The following is a 20,744-nucleotide window of genomic DNA, read 5'->3' on the forward strand; positions in this document are numbered from 1 at the left end:
TCTATGGGAACACGAATTTCACATTTGTCAAAAATCCGAACCGTTTCAAACGGATGGACTCTTTGGGAAGAGGCTATTAATTATTATTATTTTTTACACGTATCGAAATATCGATAATAACATAATTGTAACAAAACTTTAAAAATAATACCGTCAAAAGATCAACAAACCTGAAAAAATTTTATTTTCAAGATCATTCAAATTTGAATAACTAATAAGAAAAAAAATCATTTGTAGTATACAAAGACATAAAAACAAATTAGGTTAGATAATAATTGCATAGCGATATTGTTTAATGTATGAAGTTCTTAAAAGGCAAATAACTTTTTTGAATTTTTTTGTAAACTTTCACAACATTTTGTTGTGGAATTTATTTCCTGATAAACTCGAAATGCCTTAATTAAGTTGATGGCAATTCTTCGTTTTCGTGGAGGTTTTATTGCCCAATAATTGTGTTTGCTCAAGATAACTCTTAAAAAGTTCCCATTTCAAAAAAAAAAACATGTGAAGTTACCATACCAATACACTTGTTTAGAGCTAACAGCGGAACAATTTAGTTTCGATCTGGCACTTTTGGGTTTCAGGCATTAATCACTTTTAAAATTGCAAAAAAAAAATCCTCTAATAAAAAAATTAATTCGTTTTCTTTTCAAGTTTAAAATATTTTTTATCGCTATTAGCAAAAAGACCAATCAAAATGGGCTAAAAAGCCAACGCGAAAAAAAGAGCCAGATTTGGCTCCATTTTTGATTTTTATATATCTACGATAGCTGTGGTCAGTGCTGCAGTTGCGGAGGCAGGAAAAATATATTTTTTTTAAATTGCGCGCGCACTTTTTGATATATTTGTTTACTGTTACGTGATTGCAATGTATCATGCGCGTTCAGCAGAACAAACTTGATCACTGATTACTGATCCATCAGTGATCAGGTATCATGTTGTTCTGCTGAACGCGCCCATTGGGCATAACTGTGTCCATCGCCATTTGATCGCGTTTGCAACAAATGCTACCACGTGTCCTTACAAAAGGTGGGATTAGGATATTTTGTTACAATAACATACATTTTCGGGCAAACTGGCACGTTGCTGACCGCATGTTATAGCCTCTTCCCATAGAGTCCATCCGTTTGAAACGGTTGGGATTTTTGACGAATGTGAAACTCGTGTTCCCACAGAACTCCATCCACCATCTACCATCCAATAACAGCTGAGTGAAGAGCAGTTGCTCAGCTCAACATTAACGAAGGGGGATTTTAACTCAAAAAAAAACTGTCGTAAAATTGCGTTCTCCTAATTTTATTGTAGAATAATACAATAAATAGATTAAGAAAATAGTTTAAAAACATATCAGAACGTTTATAACATATCCTACAACGAGTATGCATACATATTGCTGACTGGGGGGAGCCTAACCTCCCGTACCCCACACTCCGCTCTTACTACGCCTCTGCCTAGCCAATATTAATATGAATAATATGTGAACAAAACCAAATTTGTGCTTTTTTTGGTAATTTATAGCAACTTTGGAACTTTATAGGAGTACAAAGCACACTTTTAATTAATATTAGTTATATTTACGAAGTGCAGAACATTTTCTGAAACTTTGCTGCAAACATTGATGTTTTCGTACGCACAACAGCTTACATTTTGGACCACACATAGCAACCTGCTTGCGAACGCTTTTCCGCTCATAACAAACTACAAATAATTAAACAAAAACCCAAAAAACAATGAACTGAAGCATTATTTAATTTTTTCCCGCCATCGATTTGATTTGTTCTCGCAGTCATCGTTCCAATTTTCACAGTCAAGAGGAAGAATTCAGAGTTGCACCGAGAAAACATCGCCTAACTATCGCATAAAAGAGCCCGTCAAAGTCCGTTAAAATTGGATGGCGGACTAACTGGGAAATTTTCGGAACGGCAAAACCTTACGGACCATCCGTTCAACGGATGGTAGATGGTGGATGGAGCTCTGTGGGAAGACCCTATTAGATGACCAGGAGCTGACCCTGCGAAAAAATATGCATTTCCCATGGGTCATTTCTTTAGTTAAATCAAAAATTAATTTATATTTCAAGATCCTTTGAGATTTTAGTTCCTATATCCTTTAGAATGTGAAGATAAGCTCGAATCTTAATCCTGGATACACAAGAGAAGCTCAATTTTTAGTGTCCTTAGTATGTTTGAAACATTTTATTTGAAAGAAATAGCAAATTGAGATGGCATTTTCAAGCCGAGCACGAAGAATGGCGGGCTATCGGAGTATCGATAGGTGACGATCGAGCTATCGATAGTCGGCGATGTTTTCTTACATCACTAAAACTTTTGCAAGATGGAGCCTCTTTTGCTTGGTTTTAACAAATCAGTAGCAGCACGTGTATAAAAAGTGCCAAATAATTTTCAGAAAATGTTAGTATATTTCTTATATTAAGCGTTCGAAATGTGAAAAGCGGCTAGGGGAACTCGTGACCCATCGAATCCGAAACGGTTTTAGGCGATCCGAGAGTGCTTCAACGCAGAAAATAGCTTTTTAAAATTTCTGACGGTCAAAATGAGTGGAACGCAAAAAAATTACACGCCCGAATGACAGTGCAGGGAGTGGAAGCGAGAGGCAGCGAGCGAAAGAGAGCGCAGTGGTTGTGACGTCTGTCCCCACTTTACTCAGTCTCATGACTGGACAATGACGCAGACTGAATGGTTCTATCTTCAGTAGATTTCCACAACCTTCGGGTGACTTAGCCCGGCTCCATCTCGATTTTCTTTGGCTCGTCACACACGCCTTGGAAAATTTGCCAGTCGTTCCGCCCCTCCCCCCACTTATCAACCCTGTCAAGTATTACCATTTTAACCGGCTACTACCATTCGCGACCGTCGTTAGGCAACACTGGCCGCGTTACGTGCCCATATCGCTCGACCGCTCTCGCCCACTGACATTGACGCACGCGACACTAGGGTCGTCCCGCTCGCACCCGCTCAGGGGCGGACTCTCGCCGCGCATCGGTCAAAAGCAAAGGCCTCCTAGCTGTCGTCGCAACTGGCAGTCGTTTTTTGTTTTATACGTAAAGACACCGCTTCGCAGAGCGCACCGAGCCACAAACGTAACGGACTGAAAACACGTTCAACCGTTCGGCTTCGACTTTCGGGAGAAAACAACACAGGCCGCACGGTCAACTCAAATTCCCATTCTGTTATTCGTTCTATACAGACAAAACAGAAATTGATTAAGTGTACCGGGCTCCAGCCGTCGAAATTCAGGATATAAGTTTACCTAGTCAATTCTTTATTGTTGATAATGTGAGTGCCGCTGGTTGCCAAGCGCCAGTCGCTATTCGATTCGCCATAACCAACAAATGTGGCTAGAAAACGGTTACCTCCCTCCCCCCTCCATTTGGAGTTCTTCGCTTTCGTTTGGTTTCGCCTGCCCACTAACGCATTTTCTCTTGCCCGCAGGGATGACCGAAGTGAAATAGCTCAGGATGGTCCCGCCGGCATGGACCCCGAGGGAGTCATCGAGTCCACCTGGCACGAGGTGTACGACAACTTCGATGACATGAACTTGCGCGAGGAGCTGCTGCGCGGCATCTATGGCTACGGTTTCGAGAAGCCGTCGGCCATCCAGCAGCGCGCCATCATTCCCTGTGTCAAGGGTCGCGACGTCATTGCCCAGGCACAGTCGGGTGAGTAAATAATTCCGGACTCCGAGCTCCGGATTCCCCTCGATCATCATCGTCAGCAACAAAGAAAAACTTTCGAGAATGTACAAAATTGGCGAAAAGTGCCAGGCGATGACTCAGCTGCTGCGCCTGTATTCTTCGTTGAAACTGCGCTCTCGGCCGCTCTCTTTCTCTCTCTTATGCGACGCTCCCGCCCTCTCGATTCTCGGCGTCATTGCGCTTGCGCGCCACTTTTCGCTGGCCATCTGCGATTCGTTTTCATAACCGACCGGGCAAAAAAAAGTTCCTAGAAATAAGGTCGCTCGTCGGACTTTACGGCTGATCTTGCCAAATTCCAGCTGTGGGGTGTTCCGTTTTTAAGGTCAAACGTGAAGAATGCTATCTACCTGCCGATCAGTCGGTCCTAATCCATTTTGCAGGCTCTCTGAAACGCATTTAGTCCGTCTTATTTACTCCCTTTTTTTGCATTCTGCCTGCACCTTCATTTCGCATTCCTTGCAGGGGATAGTGCCTGGCAGGCCTAAAATGCATTATAGGCAGGGACTTTAAGAAGATCTATCCGATTTACAAAATAAAATCCATGAAACGCTCCCAAGCGACTAATGGCAAATTACACTATGCATCATTAAAAATTAACCTCGATGGATGCTATATTTTTGGATTCGTTACGAATTCCCAAGTTAAACTGCGTTTTCCAAAGAGTTCCCCGACGCAAGGATTCTTAGCAAAAGGACCTCAAAGTTCAAAAAATGCTGAAATTGACCAACTTTGCGGAGCTCTCAGAGACAAATGGATGCATGGCTTGGTTCGAAGTTAAAGTTTTTTAAAAGATACACCCTTTATCTTTCAAACCCCATACGTAAAATAATTTTAGGATTTTTTTTAAGGCAGAAATAAATTCCAAAAAACATAGTCAAAAAACTGAAAAACATACAGCCGCGGTCAAAATAGTAGTAGTGTTGCCGCCTTGTGTTTTTAAAAGTTTGATGTTGTAACTTTTTCTTATCCAATTAGTCTAATAGTAAAATTATAATCAATACAATATTACCAGGAAAAGAGCAATTACAACAACAAACTTTTAAATACACAGGGCGGCAACACTACTACCATTTTGACCGCAGCTGTATACTTTTATGTTTTTTGACTATGTTTTCTAGAATTTGTTTCTGCCTTAAAAAAAATCCTAAAATTATTTTAAGTACAGGGTTTAAAAGATAAAGGGTGTATCTTTTAAAAAACTTTAACATCGAATCAAACCATGCATCCATTTGCCTCTGAGAGCTCCGCAAAGTTGGCCAATTTCAGCATTTCTCGAACTTTGAGGTCCTTTTGCTAAGAATCCTTGCGTCGGGGAACTTTTTGGAAAACGCAGTTTAACTTGGGAATTCGTAACGAATCCTAAAAAAATATAGCAACCATCGAGGTAAATTTAAAAAACACTAAAAATGCTGCACAGTGTTATTTTTGCGTTGGACCCTGGATCACGAAAATTTCCACTAACATTTTTTTTATAGTTTTTTTTCAACTTTTTTTATATAAAAATGTTAGGTTGCTGTTTCTTTTACTTTTATCCACCCAATGCTACACACAAAAAAAAAACTTGGTAAAATCAACTGTAATAATTGTCAAACAGGCCCCAACCAGCAAAATTGTCAATTCTACTAAGTAAATAGTCATTTCACAACAACAAAATTCACACAATTAGCAAAGACACAAACCCAAAGCAAAAACAAAATACACGTAACTATTTTAATAGTTACGTAACTATCTTTGTTGGTCAATTTTACCAAGCAAATTTTTTTTTGTGTACAAGTTTTGTTTCATTCAAAGGTCAATAGATCAGCTATTGACCAGCTCAAGGGCTCGACAAGTATGAAAAATCGATTTTTTTTTGTTGGACGACTAAGTTTGCTATACAATTTGCAAAAACTCTAAAAAAAAAATAAAAATTTCTTATTTAGGGTATTCAATTGCGTTGCATTCAAAATAGTTTTCATGTGTAGGCCTTGAAAACTATTTTGTATAGAAATTGTTGTTGGAACTGCCTTACACTTTTACACTTTACAACGTTTGCAACGCAATTGAATACCCTAATTGTTTGTTCAAAAAATTTCTTTATCTGAAGAAATATAAAAATAAAAGTGCCATCGAAAAATTGTATTTAAGTTTTTTAACAAAATTTGCCATCAAGCGCTTGGGAAAATTTTGGCTTTCCACTATCGCTTAGTTAGATACGGTAAATAAAATAAGAAATAAAATAGGTTATGAGTACCAACTTTGTAACTGCTGTTTAAAGGCATCCCCTCCGCAAACCAAAATCACTGCATGCTAACCATATCTCATCTTAATCTTTCCCGTAGGAACTGGCAAGACTGCCACCTTCTCGATTGCTATCCTTCAGCAGATCGATACGTCCATTCGCGAGTGCCAGGCGCTGATTCTGGCCCCAACTCGCGAGCTGGCCACGCAGATCCAGCGCGTGGTGATGGCGCTGGGCGAGTACATGAAGGTGCACTCGCACGCCTGCATTGGCGGCACCAATGTGCGCGAGGACGCCCGCATTCTGGAATCTGGCTGCCATGTGGTGGTGGGCACGCCCGGACGCGTCTACGACATGATCAACCGCAAGGTGTTGCGCACCCAGTATATCAAGCTGTTTGTGCTCGATGAGGCCGATGAGATGTTGTCACGCGGTTTTAAGGACCAGATCCAGGACGTGTTCAAGATGCTGCCTCCAGACGTGCAGGTCATCCTGCTGTCCGCCACCATGCCGCCGGACGTGCTCGAAGTGAGCCGATGCTTCATGCGCGAGCCCGTCAGCATCCTGGTGAAGAAGGAGGAGTTGACTCTCGAGGGTATCAAGCAGTTCTACGTAAACGTGAAGCAGGAAAACTGGAAGCTGGGCACCCTATGCGATCTGTACGATACGCTGTCTATTACCCAGTCGGTTATCTTCTGCAACACCCGTCGCAAGGTTAATATTTTTAACTCTATGCATTTCTACTAATTTTTTTATTATGTCTTCAGTCCAATTGGAATAGTTAGAAATAACGATATTAGACTAGAATTTTACAGACTATTAAGTTTTGGTTATCATAAGAAAATTAAAAATACTAACGAATTGATCTCCCTTTTCTTCAGGTGGACCAGCTGACCCAGGAGATGTCCAGCCACAACTTCACCGTCTCGGCCATGCACGGCGACATGGAGCAGCGAGATCGCGAGGTCATCATGAAACAATTCCGTTCGGGATCCTCTCGTGTCCTGATTACCACTGATTTACTGGCGCGTGGTATTGATGTGCAGCAGGTCTCGTTGGTCATCAACTATGATCTGCCCTCGAACCGCGAGAACTACATTCATAGGTGGGTAATCAGCTAGCAACCGAATCCATTCCGCAAATGGCTCCTGTAAACATTTTTCGTCATTTGTTTTTATTTTAGAATCGGTCGCGGTGGTCGTTTCGGTCGCAAGGGTGTTGCGATCAACTTCATTACAGATGATGATCGACGAATCCTTAAGGATATTGAACAATTCTACCATACAACAATTGAGGAAATGCCTGCTAATATTGCCGATTTGATTTAAATATTTTCTGCTGAGCCGCAAAACAACTAAGAAAGAATTCTAAATAAAAAGTGAGTGAGCAAAACAGCAACCAAAAATTGCGAAATCAATAACCGAGCGCAAATATAAATTATTCAAAGATCATTAAAGAATTAAAGTCAAGTTAAATAATTATTCAACCATTAATTCAAAAAGGCAGCCGACCATCAAACGACAAGGACTAGACGCGGACAGAGTACCAACATCATTAGCAGCGGCGCAGCAGCAACATCATCAGCAGCGGGGGCGGCAGCAACAACATCTAGCAGCCGCAGGAGCTTACAAAATTTCGCCGAAACGCCGGACATCCTCTGTATCCATTTAGTTCTTCTCAGTGTATCATCAATTTTAAAACTGCGTCGTCAACCAGCAACAACAAATATATACAAATATATAAAAAAAAAACAATTGCGTCTATCTAAAATAAAGTACTATTTAAAACGAGGCACGAAGCAAGCAACTAAACGCAAACACCAAAATTATCAAACAAAATTTTGCCGCACCTTTGTTTTAGCTTTTTCTAGAACTATTGATAAAAATATACTAAAAACAAAAACACAAATGTACACATTATGTTTAAATATACCACTCCTAAGAAACAGCTGTCAAACGAAGATCAATTTTACGCAAAAGCAATGCGCATGGTTTCAGATTAATTAATGAATAAAAATGCTTATATACAGTGGGGTGGGATTGCTAATGCACATCAAAGAAATGGTTTCCTCGTTCTTGCAATTCGGTAAAATAGACTTTGTTTATAGCTATCTCTCGCAGTGGAAAATATTTGACATAATTGGTTTGTATTATACATTTTCACAGAAGTTTGCTATGCAGTGAAGAAACATATTTTTTGATAATGTTCTTGCTTTAGGCCCAGTACTCACTTCAATTAAAAGCCTACGAAATAAAAATCTCCACACAAAATTTTGTTTATGAAATTATCATTTCGTTGCCTTCTTAATTTAAGTGAGTACTAGTCCTTACGCTAAAACCCAGCGTCAATCATTCAGTTTATTTTGTATCATCGTATGGCATGAATAATACACATGAATAAGTTTGCTCTTTGAGTGTGGGTGCAATTCCCTACATTTGCATACAAAAATGCTTCGAAGTTACCCTTGCAGGAAAATTAAATACCTGGGATTATAGATACTTTATTTCCTATTTATGTTTTTAAATTGTCAGAAATCAAAAAATTGTCAAATCCTGTTACAATGTTTTTTCTATTATTTTTTTTTCATTATTCCTTTGGGAGACATAACATATAGTGGTCTGATCGAGTACCTCGACTATCAGATACCCGTTATTTGGCTAAAGGAAGTGCAAGGGAGATTTAAATAACAGGTCCCATTTGAAAAATTTCTTTTACTTTTTGAAAGGTATGAATAAACACAAAATTGCAATCATACTTTTTTGAAGTCTTTAAAGATGTGGCACTCTGATGAAGTAAACTTGCGCTGCATAGACACCCCAAGAACCTGCATGGTTTGTCCCATATATTTTATATGTATTTTCCGAGACCTCAGCGTTTATACAAAGGGACGGATTGACATGGCTAGATCGACTCGGATATAAATCCTGATCAAGAATATATATACTTTATGGGGTCGGAAACGACTCCTTCACTGCGTTGCAAACATCTGACTGAAATTATAATACCCTATGCAAGGGTATCACTATGGACGGCAGTCCATGTAGTGACGAAGCGCACCAGGAGAGTGTGCGAAGGCGACTACACCCAAAAAAAAAATCGACTGAAATCGCCCTTGGTTTTAGAAAATCGCCTATGAATTTGCTTTACTGGCGATTTTGTCTATATTAAAGAAAGTAGGTTTTTAAAATCAAAGACGTTTTTTCTAAAAATCAAAAAAAAATAGACTGCAATTTAGAAATATTTTGCTAGAAAGTAAAAAATTATTTCTTAGAATTTAGAAATAAAGGTTTTCTAAAAAATAGAAATACGGTTTTTTTTAAATATAGACAAATATTTTTTAAATAAAAAAAAAAAATTTCTCAAATTCAGAAAATACAAAAATCTATTTTCGGGCTTCGGAATTATACCCGGTTGTTTCTGTGACGCCACGGCCTTTGTGTTGTTTTTTTTTTCGTTCTTGTTTGTCACCTTATTTTAATTTCCTTTAATTGAGCACATGGGTGGTTTCAAATTGGAACTGAAATGAGTGTACAAATTACAAATTATAAATATAAAAACCCAATAACTTACTATTTTGAGAAAAACATCTTGGTCGCCGCACGCGGGATTCGAACCGCTAACCGCTCGCGCCTCACAGTTTGCAGTCAAGCACTCTACTAGCTACGCCACGGAAGCATCACGTGAGGCGCTGTACAAAGTCTATTCACATTTTGTTCTCCTATTTTTACTCAAATTGATCTGGCTTTCTTCTGGTTATTCCTTTTAGTTTATCATTTAATTTTACTTTTAAATATTTATTGATTAATATTAATATTTATATATTTATTATTTATTATGGTTCAATAGTAACAGTAATTGAATGTTTCAAATTTGAAAAACTTAAACAAAATGCAATACATTTTTTTTATTAATATGTAACTATTAGTGTTAAAAAAAAAACAAAAAGACACCACGAGTTTTTCGTCTCGACGTGGGTTTGAACTCACTCTTGCAGCCGCAAGCTTGAATAACATATGCATGCACGCACGCGTTAGACCCCTAGGCTACCAATCCCGGAAATTTTCTTCGATTAATAGCGATTTTTTCTTAGGCTAAAAAAAAACTTTTCTAAAAAGTCTATAAGAAAGGAAATCGATCAAATACGGTTAAATTTTTTATTTTCTAGAAAAATATTTCTTAATATCACACATTTTTTTCAAAATGTTAGAAAAATCTTCAAAAAAATTTTCTGTTATTAGAAAAACAATATTTCTATTATGTAGAAATATTTATAATTTTAATGGCAATTTTTTTTTAGTTTTAGAAAAGTTCAGTCTTTTTTTTTCTAAAATCAATGGCGATTTTAACCCTCAAAAAAAGAAAGGATGATTAGAAAAATAAACCTTATAATTTAGAAAAAAATTGATTTTTCTGTATTTCAGAAAATATTTTCTAAAAAAACTCGTTCAATTCAGAATTTTTTTGAAGATTAGAAAATTTTTCTGAAGATTAGAAAATTTTTCCTCTTTTTAGAATATTTTTTTGAAGCACAGAAAAATTTTTTTTTTCTATATTTAAGAAAAAATAATTTTTTGAGTGTACTATTATATACCCGCAAAATTGAAAATCTGCTGTGATAGTCCGATCGTAATGAGTAATACACCAATCGAAAGGTATTGCAAAAACTTAAAGGATTGCATACCAAGACTTTAAGAAAATCAATTGGCTTGGGAGAGAGAGCGGTGAAAGTGAAAAAGTGCAAATTTCGAAATTTGGAGCTGTTAGGGCCGGTGGGGATTAAAGCCCCCTCGCAATGTTTTAGTTGTCTTCCTATTGAAAATACCCGTCGATTGAGGGGTCATATGATAAAATCCGACGCTCTGTTCAAAAGTTATAGCCAAAATAAGATTTTCTTCGCCTTCCCGAAATGAAATTTTAATTCTGTTTGTCAGTTTGTCCAAAACATGTTTTTTAAGTTTTGAAAATTTGATATGACGTTCATCACATCGATATAAAAAACTTTTGTTCTACGACTTTTGGAAAAAGCCGCTACTTTAGCGGGAAAAAGCTAAAAATAGCTACATTTCGTTAGTTTGTAAGTTCTACACTACTAAAGGTACAGACATGTGCTATACCTCGTTTAAAAGGTATTTTGAAATACTTCAACGCCTTTTTAACTTAATTCGTTAAAATACAATAGTTTAAAAATTATGATTTATGACCAATTTAAATTTAAATGTTTATATTAGCACCTATGAGAGCAAAAGTAAACAAACAAAAACTTCTGATATCAAATAAAAACACCTCTTAACGAGGTAAAAAACTAGTGACGATCGAACCTTCAACGTACAAAAGTTCTGATATCAACTTTTGTGACGAAAAATGATTTTAGATGCGACTAAATAAGTACGCTACCTAAAATTTATTCGTTCGGCACGCTACAACAGAAAACTTTCGTGTAGATATTAAATATTTGCTAAAGCGGGCCGAACGAGTAAATTTTAGGTAGCGTACTTATTTAGTCGCATCTAAAATCATTTTTCGTCACAAAAGTTGATATCAGAACTTTTGTACGTTGAAGGTGCGATCGTCACTAGTTTTTTTACCTCGTTAAGAGGTGTTTTTATTTGATAATTAAAAGCTATAATAATTTAGACAAGTTTAATACCCTTGAAAATTACTTTCAAAAATTACTTGTAGAAAAAGAACACTGAGCAAGATAAACAACTGCAATTTCAATCTGTCTTTCTGTTCAATTCCCTTTGCAGTGTTGCCAGATGAAAATTTAGCTTTCCCCCTGAAAAATCTCAAACAGTCGAAATTTCCCCCTAAAAAATTCAATTTTCCCCCTAAATTCCAAAAATTAGTTAATTTCGAACATGTACAATAAATTATAAATATGTCAATATGACGTTGTAGAAATGTTAAGATTGTAAAAATCTGTGTACTCGAAAGGAAAGACGTGTCTAGTATTTTTTTTGACAGTTTTGAAATGTTTTAGGAAGTCACAACGTTTTAGTGATTTTTCTAAACATTTGGGTAATAAAATTTCCGGAAAACAAGAAAGGAAGCTAGCTTCGGCAAGCCGAAGCATATATACCCTTGCAGATCATTCTATTAATTTATAAATCGCCAAAATGTTAAAATTCCTATTATTTCACATAAATTTTTCGATCGTTTCTATACCCAAAAAAAATCGATATGAATCGTAGGTCAATTTGACCTTTTTTAAGATCATTTTTAACTTGATATGGGGCCAGGTAGAACGAAAATTTTCATTATTCCTGACCAAAACTTATTCTAGTGCGAGCAAGAAAACAAGCTTGAAGTACGTCAGTTCGAATTTCAAATACGTCTTTCTCGCTTCCACTCATGTCATTTTGCTCGCCATATTGATTCTTGCGCTCTTTTTCGAGGTTAGAGAATCTCCGAGAGAGAGAATTCGGCAAAATTATATTATTTAATGTAAATGTTATGAATATTTTAGGTAAAAACGATATGAGTAGGAATAACCAGAAAATTACCTGGACTTATCGATTTTACGGCGACGTGCTTTTTTTGTGTGTATGGCAGCTATGTGTCATAGTAGTTTGATCTTTTTATACCCTTGCAGAGGGTATTATAATTTCAGTCAGATGTTTGCAACGCAGTGAAGGAGACGTTTCCGACCACATAAAGTATAAATATTCTTGATCAGCATCACTAGACGAATCGATCTAGCCATGTCCGTCTGTCCGTCTCTCCGTCTGTCCGTCTGTATGAACGCTGAGATCTCAGAAACTACAAAAGCTAGAGGGTTAAGATTTCCCACACATATTCTTTGGCTTCCTACGCAGCGCAACGATTTTAAAATGGGTCCTGCGCCCACATCTTTAAAGATTTCCGAGAAGTATAAATGCAATTTTGTTGTGTATATTTATACTAGGGATGTCGAAATATTTAAAAATATCGTATCGATGATATTTTTTATTTAAACAAAAAATCAAAATGATATTTGATATATCAGAAAAAAAATATCTATATATCAGATATTTTTGATATTTTTGTTTTATTATTTTTTTTTAATTTTAAGCTGCATAAGCATTAACCACTAAACATTAACCCACATACGATCTTAAATTATATTTTTATAATTTTTAGTTTATATTTATTAATAAATGAAAGAAAACAATATTTATTTTTGCTTTCTTTTGTTTTTATTTATAATATTCAAGTCAAGTATTTCCCGCGCATTTTTTTTAGCGCGTTTTCTTGAATTCTGAATGCTATGCTATGCATTTTCACTTGCCGAAAAATAAATTTTACCGGCGCTCATCTTTCACATATGTATTTTTTCTTGTCCCGATGAAAAGTGAGACCACTTAAAATTATCAAAAAAAAATGTGAAAAAAAATCGATGATGTATGATAATTATTCAAAAAAAATATCACGATAAAAATATTTATTTTTTCGTAAAAAATATCGATATATTGATATTTTGATATATTTTCGACATCCCTAAACGGGGGTCAATGGCGACTAGGCAACAAATCTAGGGCGAATCGCCATAAAAATATAAACCAAATAAAAGCAAAAACAAGAAAGGAAGCTAGCTTCGGCCAGCCGAAGCTTATATACCCTTGCAGATCATTCCTATTAATTAACAAATCGCAAAAATGTTCAATTTTCTAATATTTCTCATTAATTTTCCGATCGTTCCTATGGCAGCTATATGATATAGTCGTCCGATTTTGATCCAATTAAAATTGAAATTCGGAAATATTTAAAATGAGTCATATCCTAGAGTAGAAGATAATACAATAAAAACCTAAGAAGCTAGAATTTATTTCCTATTACTTTTCCATTAATTTTCCGATCGTTCCTATGGCAGCTATATGATATAGTAGTCCGATTTTTTAAATAATTAATTCGAAATTCAGAAATATTTAAAAAATAACATCCCCAAAAGTAGAAGGTAATATTTCAAAAAACACCGAAGCTAGAATTTTTTAAAGTTTTTTTTTTCCGATCCTTCCTATGGGAGCTATAAGATATAGTTGTCCGATCCGGTCGGCTCCGACATATATACTACCTGCAATAGAAAGAAGACTTTTGGGAAAGTTTTATCCCGATAGCTCAAAAACTGAGAGACTAGTTTGCGTAGAAACAGACAGACGGACAGACGGACGGACAGACGGACAGACGGACAGACGGACATAGCTAGATCGACTCGTCTTGTGATGCTGATCAAAAATATATATACTTTATGGGGTCGGAAACGTCTCCTTCACTGCGTTGCAAACTTCTGACTGAAATCATAATACCCTCTGCAAGGGTATAAAAATCTATTAATTATACCCTTGCAGAGGGTATTATGATTTCAGTCAGAAGTTTGCAACGCAGTGAAGGAGACGTTTCCGACCCCATAAAGTATATATATTCTTGATCAGCATCACAAGATGAGTCGATCTAGCCATGTCCGTCTGTCCGTCCGTCTGTCCGTCTGTCCGTCTGTCTGTTTCTACGCAAACTAGTCTCTCAGTTTTTGAGCTATCGGGATGAAACTTTCCCAAAAGTCTTCTTTCTATTGCAGGTAGTATATATGTCGGAACCGACCGGATCGGACAACTATATCTTATAGCTCCCATAGGAAGAATCGGAAAAGAAAACGTTAAAAAAATTCTAGCTTCCGTGTTTTTTGAAATATCACCTTCTACTTTTGGGGATGTTATTTTTTCAATATTTCTGAATTTCGAATTAATTATTTAAAAAATCGGACTACTATATCATATAGCTGCCATAGGAACGATCGGGAAATTAATGGAAAAGTAATAGGAAATAAATTCTAGCTTCTTTGGTTTTTATTGTATTATCTTCTACTCTAGGATACGACTCTTTTTAAATATTTCCGAATTTCAATTTTAATTTAATCAAAATCGGACGACTATATCATATAGCTGCCATAGGAACAATCGGAAAATTAATGAGAAATATTAGAAAATTGAACATTTTTGCGATTTGTTAATTAATAGGAATGATCTGCAAGGGTATATAAGCTTCGGCTGGCCGAAGCTAGCTTCCTTTCTTGTTTTTCAATGATGTGTTGATATTTCCTGGGAACCCACCGGGAAAATTCCTCTGGAAAATAACATATTTTCTCCATAGAAGCGGAAGGGACTAAACCTCATTCACCCCTTACATTTCTTCCATCTCTGGTTTCAAAATACACGGGGGTGACACAAAAAGTAAGGGGGAAATGAGGTTTCTATCTGGATCTCTGGCAGAAGAATGCAGGACAAAATCCACTGGTTTTTCGACTTCCCGCATTATAGATTTTCCACACGTACCCAGTTATGGTTTTCCTCCACTTGCAATATCTGTTTTTCTACACCCTCCCAGTTTTGGTTTTTCCAGACCCTCGCAGTTTTGGTTTTGCACTGCTTTTCAGTATCTGATTTTCCACAATAAAAATCATGTTTTTTTGTAATATTTGTTTGTGTATTTATTATCGAAGCATTGGAACTACAAATTTTTAATGAAGCATTCCCGGGTTTTGCTTGGCCGAATGCAGTACTTAGATATCCATTTCTTGTCTGTCTTCTGAAAATATCAAACATAATTTAGATATGAATGTAAGACCAGGAATAATAATAAGAGTAATTACCATTATTAGGTCTCCGCACAAAATTAAAGGATCTCTCCAGAAATTATGCCTGGTTTGCCATGGCCGATCATTTACCCTCTGTTCAGTTGTTTTATGTCGGGTATCTATATCAAAAACTATGAGAAGAAAAAATAAAATATGACAAACGCAGGCGCAACACTTCTGGTCCCAAGAAGTCTCAGTCGGCCTGGCTGAAATAAATGTAATATTTTGATTAAGTTAAACAACTAAGTTAGTACTGAAGTACTATTTATACAACCATTTAATGAACACCTCACACCATTTACCACTGGTAAAGATTAAAAACATTTCAAGTGTCACTGAAATGCAGAATTTGTGTTGAAGATAGCATCCGGAGGCGTATATTTATTAATGGCGAAAATATCTGTGATACTAACCTTTGTAACGCTGAAATAAAGGTTATAAAAAGACAAAATTCATTTTATCACTCACCTTTTTATTGTTTTTTAGATTAAAATTAACTATTTTCACTTTTTTTCACTTTTTCCAACAAATTTAAAAATGATGTGACCCTGCATTATATTCTTGATAATACCATACAAAATGCAGATAAATGTGGGGTAAATTTCGTTGTAAAGTTGGGTCACACTTTGGCGCCGAATAAATATTTAAACAATACTTTTCAGGACCGTAATCATTAAAGGTTACGTATATTATAGGTATATTAGGCATTTTCGTGTTATCAATACCACCAACACGAATTTTTATATTTTAAGAACACTTAAAAATGGCTTAGGCCACGATCTGACGATCAAATTATTTTATTTCACAGAAAATGTTTAAAAATGTAAAAAACAACAATAGTTTTCTTTGAAATTTAATGTAATTCCTTGATAAATGTGATCAAATATTTTAATCGTCTTACCGTGGCTTTTCTCTATAATTTGGTTGAATCCCACATTCATCCTTATTATTATTTGAAAAATGTTGAGTAAAATAAATTAATATTATCATTATAGACATTATGATAATAATGTTATATAGTTTAATTTTTTTGATTAACAATTATTAATATTTTTTCTACGACTTTTAAAATTACTAAAAATTAAAACTAAATGTGAGAACAAGTCTTTTGGTTTTGGTGTAAATCATAGGATTTTTGAATATTATAAGTTGGTGATTTTTTTGTTAAAAAATATTATAATCGTAGTGCCACAGAAATCACACAGCGCATAAGTGGCCTGATATTGATGCTTCTCAGAAACCCACCCCCATTTAACGCTCAGAAATTATCTAACCCCACACCGCCGCCTGCAAAAAGGAACAGGATTTCAAGAACACAAAAACCAACTTCTCACATTCCCGCTGGGTAATTTATTTGTTGAATTGTCGCTATATCGGACGATGCCTTTGGGGGGGGGCAGGAGGCACCAGACTTGTATAATCGCCAGTTATAACTGAAAAATCATCTTTGTAATCGAATTAGGGATATATATAAAGAGAAAAAACAACTTACTTGAGAAAAACATTAGGTGTCACTACGAGGGTTCGAACCCACGGCCTCTCGAGTTGGAGTCTAACGCTCTAGCGCTGCACCACAGTCCCTTCGCGCTATGCAACGTACAAACACTGTACAAATCTTATTTTCTTGCGGTCTAAGTTATACAAACAAAAACTTGTATTTTTTTGCTGGTGGCTGGGATACTTCGCGCCGTTTCTTCGCATGCTTAACATAAATTAGTCTTTTAACTCAGAATTTCCATATGTATGTAGGGTTTTAAGACTACTTTAAATTTAACATGCGGACGAAAAACCTTAATTAGTAATAAAATATCTTTAATAAAAAAAAAAAAAAAATGTTGACTCACACAGGAATCGAACCCTCACCAACAGGAATACGACCTGTATTTTCAAACAGCAAAGCTGAAAGTGCGAGTGCTTAGACCGCTGGGCTACCGATTCTAACTCACTTGTTTTGACCTGTTAACTACACACACATTTACATAACATGTTTTACATGTATGTATCCATTTATTGCATCATAAAATTTCGCCCTAAAAAATAGGGCAAATTTGCCTTTTTGAAAAAACTAACCCTAAAAAATATTTTCCATGGCGATTTTTCGTATATTTAGGGCTAGCCACCCGTATAATAAGAACATTTTTCGTATTTTTAGGGCGACCTCGGTTTTAGGGCGACTTTTCTAGTATTTAGGTAAAAATTTCTATGAGTGTGTGTCCCTGAAAACTCTAACAATCAAAAAACAACCCAAAAGCAATTGTTTGAAAAACATTTACAATTTTTTCTTTTGTAGCCAATATTCAAAATCTTTTTGACATGAAAAACCCGACATTTGTGTTGCTAAAAACAACCTCCTGAAATGTCGGTATCCCCGAAAAATTGAGGTTTAAGTTTGCTTTTTGACACGCACTTGTATGAAAAACAACATAAGGGCTACTGTGTTGCTTTTGATTGAGTAAACAAGGAAAACAAGGCAGTTTCTTAGTTGTTTTTGAAAGCAACTCTCCGAAAAAACTCTAGTGTTTTCTGTTTGTTTCGTTTTCTATGATTTTAAGCACTGATTAACCGCCCCCAGCGGCGATCATGTGAATGGGGTCTGGAGAAAAAATGCATTACAAGTGTAGACATTGTAATCGAATACGATCGCTGTTTTTCGACAGTGAAGTTGTAATCAGAGCTTCTATGACTTCGTACTTATGTTCGTTAACGATTTCCTTTTGTCAAAAATCACAAACACACCTAAAGAATATTTTTTGTTTTCATAAATGAACAGCATTACAACTCAGCATACGTTTTTCAAAATGTATGTTGAATTTTCTCTAGTCTGTCTACATTTTGCATTACAATTTTGGGAAAGTATAGTGAACTCGTAATGGAGACCCGAATGTGACTCGGCCTTGCATACTTTTCCCATTACTAGTAATGCAAATTGTGTCCCGACCACATTACAAGGCGGCCATGCCTATGGCAAAGTAATCCATGTTGAAATCCATTGTTTCCCTATTACTGGAGGAGAAGTAATGCATTTGTAATCCATTTTGTAATGGCAATTTTTGCCGCTGGGCCTATTCATGGTGGAACTATACAAGGTGGTCTCGTCAGCTCTGCTGAGGACGTTAAATATGTTTACCTATCTGTCTCTCTTAAGCGATAGAATGAGAAAGCTAGATAGAGTCTGGCACAAATAACGTCCTCAAAAGAGGGCAGCTCTCGCGACGAGATCACCTTGTATTGTTCCACCATGGGCGCGGTGTGGATTTTCGGGGACAGAGTAAAACCGATTCATGACCGTCACGAAAATTGTACATATCCCTGTCTCTCTTTTACTGCTGACAAGCGTTCTCTCTGTCCTCTCCTTTCCTCTCTGCGCTCTAATCGCGCTCGCACATGGTGCACATACATATATAAGGTGGTCTCTTCACCTCTGTTAAGGACGTTAAATATGTTTACCTCGCTGTCTCTCTGAGGCGATGGAATGAGATAGCTAGATGGAGACTGGCACAAATGACGAGAGAGCAGCTCTTGCGTTGAGACCACCTTACACATATAGTTCCACCATGCGCTTGCACAAAGTTGAGAGCTTGTGTGAGAATACGATTTTTAAGCCGACATAATTTCTGTGACATCAATTAAGCTGCACACACCTCTCACCCTTCAGACTGCGAATCCGTTGCATCGCACAGCTGTCGACTTTCGAAGGTAAACAAACCGATCGAGAAAAGAAGAAGACAAATTACATGTTTATATTTCCAGGTCGGTCCATGAAATGACAAACGAAAGCGGAATACTAGAAATTTCACTTCACTGGACATAAACATTTGTATAAACGCAAAAAAATTAACAATTTTTGGGGCGGAACACAAACTATAGGCCGTTCTAAACCATATTGTATAAAATTATTCCTAAAACCAGATTTGACCCTCCGCGTAAGAGGAAAATGCTGGTATTTGGTTTTATTTTTGAGAAAAATATCGTAGTAGCCGTTAATCTGTGGTCTTTGTAACTAATTTATTTCTAAGAAAACAATAAGTAAACAAAACCCTGTAAGAAAATGTTTATCACAGGCTTAGACTAAATGCTAAATGTAATAATGTGCTTATACTAACATTTTGTCATCTGTCATTTCAAATTGAATCTCTTGATTAGCATTATAATATGGTAAAAACCAAGCTTTTCGCAAATTACAACAATAGAAGTGACTTTTTTGACTACCAGCTTAACATTCGATTGTAGAGCAATATTGTAAAGCAATATTTTAATGCAGTTAACCTTCTAGTCCTCCTTATTTATTATTATACCCTTGTAGAGGGTATTATAATTTCAGTCAGATGTTTGCAACGCAGTGAAGGAGACGTTTCCGACCACATAAAGTATATATATTCTTGATCAGCACCAATAGCCGAGTCTATCTAGCCATGTCCGTCTGTCCGTCTGTCCGTCTGTCCGTCTGTCCGTTTCTATGCGAACTAGTCTCTCAGTTTTAAAGCTATCGCGATGAAACTTTCCCGAAGGTCTTCTTTCTATTGCAGGTAGTACATATGTCGGAGCCAGCCGGATCGGACCACTATATCTTAAGGCTCCCAAACAAATATAAGAAAATTCATTGTAACTTTGTAGGAAGTAGGCGTTTTGATTCTTGACTACTTAAAAACAAAATTGAAATAAATCGAAACGCTGAATCTGGAATCCCTGGAACTGCACCGAGTGAGTATTCTTTTATCTACAAGGGTATATAAGCTTCGGCTGGCCGAAGGTAGCTTCCTTTCTTGTTTTTAAATTTTTTTTATTTGGTTAAAAAATGTTGATTAGTGTTTTTGTAAATCAAATTTGAGTGACTGTTGCACTGTTGCAAAAATACCGAAAAATGCTATTGTACATATTAATATGTAATGTCCTGAAAAACGAACAGAATTAATTAATTTTCATTTTAAATAGTCTCCTAAAGTCTTGTATTGGGTATAACTTTTAAACGGAGCGTCAGATTTTATTACGCGTATTTTTAATAGGAACACAACTCTCCCAAACTAATTTAAATTGATTAAGTCTTGGTATGCAATCCTGTTAGTTTTTGCAATACCTTTTGATTGATCGGACCATCACTGCAGATTTTTAATTTTGCGGCTATAAAATAGTACCCGCCTTCGCACACTCTCCTGGTGCGCTTCGTCACTACGCGGACTGCCGTCCACAGTGATAAAGTAAAA

General features: G+C 36.3%; 1 protein-coding gene and 2 long non-coding RNA genes across 5 annotated transcripts; 1 reads left to right on the forward strand and 2 right to left on the reverse strand.

The window, feature by feature from the left end:
• Positions 1-2,280: 2,280 nt before the first annotated feature.
• eIF4A (eukaryotic translation initiation factor 4A) lies at positions 2,281-7,883 on the forward strand. Of its 3 annotated transcripts, none has more exons than XR_001770504.3 (6): positions 2,281-2,411; positions 3,453-3,679; positions 6,037-6,650; positions 6,818-7,041; positions 7,120-7,314; positions 7,439-7,883. XR_001770504.3 is itself a non-coding variant. In XM_017159746.3 (5 exons), coding segments are annotated over exons 1-5 (1,212 nt in total). In that variant the 5' UTR covers positions 2,281-2,409; the 3' UTR covers positions 7,265-7,883. The 3 variants fall into 3 exon arrangements, 1 of the variants encoding a protein (XP_017015235.1); XR_001770505.3 differs by lacking the exon at positions 2,281-2,411 and adding an exon at positions 3,087-3,296; XM_017159746.3 differs by having other exon boundaries at positions 7,120-7,883.
• Positions 7,884-9,285: 1,402 nt separating this feature from the next.
• Positions 9,286-10,080, reverse strand: LOC138912368 (uncharacterized). Its single transcript, XR_011417901.1, has 2 exons — positions 9,507-10,080; positions 9,286-9,453 (listed from the first exon to the last, which is right to left on the reverse strand). It is a non-coding gene; the product is annotated as an uncharacterized lncRNA (long non-coding RNA).
• A 5,290-nt stretch (positions 10,081-15,370) lies between these two features.
• Positions 15,371-16,104, reverse strand: LOC138911941 (uncharacterized). The gene is made up of 3 exons (XR_011417576.1): positions 16,012-16,104; positions 15,559-15,749; positions 15,371-15,494 (listed from the first exon to the last, which is right to left on the reverse strand). It is a non-coding gene; the product is annotated as an uncharacterized lncRNA (long non-coding RNA).
• Positions 16,105-20,744: the final 4,640 nt, after the last annotated feature.

The sequence above is a fragment of the Drosophila takahashii genome, chromosome 2L (assembly GCF_030179915.1).
Source record: "Drosophila takahashii strain IR98-3 E-12201 chromosome 2L, DtakHiC1v2, whole genome shotgun sequence".
Taxonomy (NCBI): domain Eukaryota; kingdom Metazoa; phylum Arthropoda; class Insecta; order Diptera; family Drosophilidae; genus Drosophila; species Drosophila takahashii.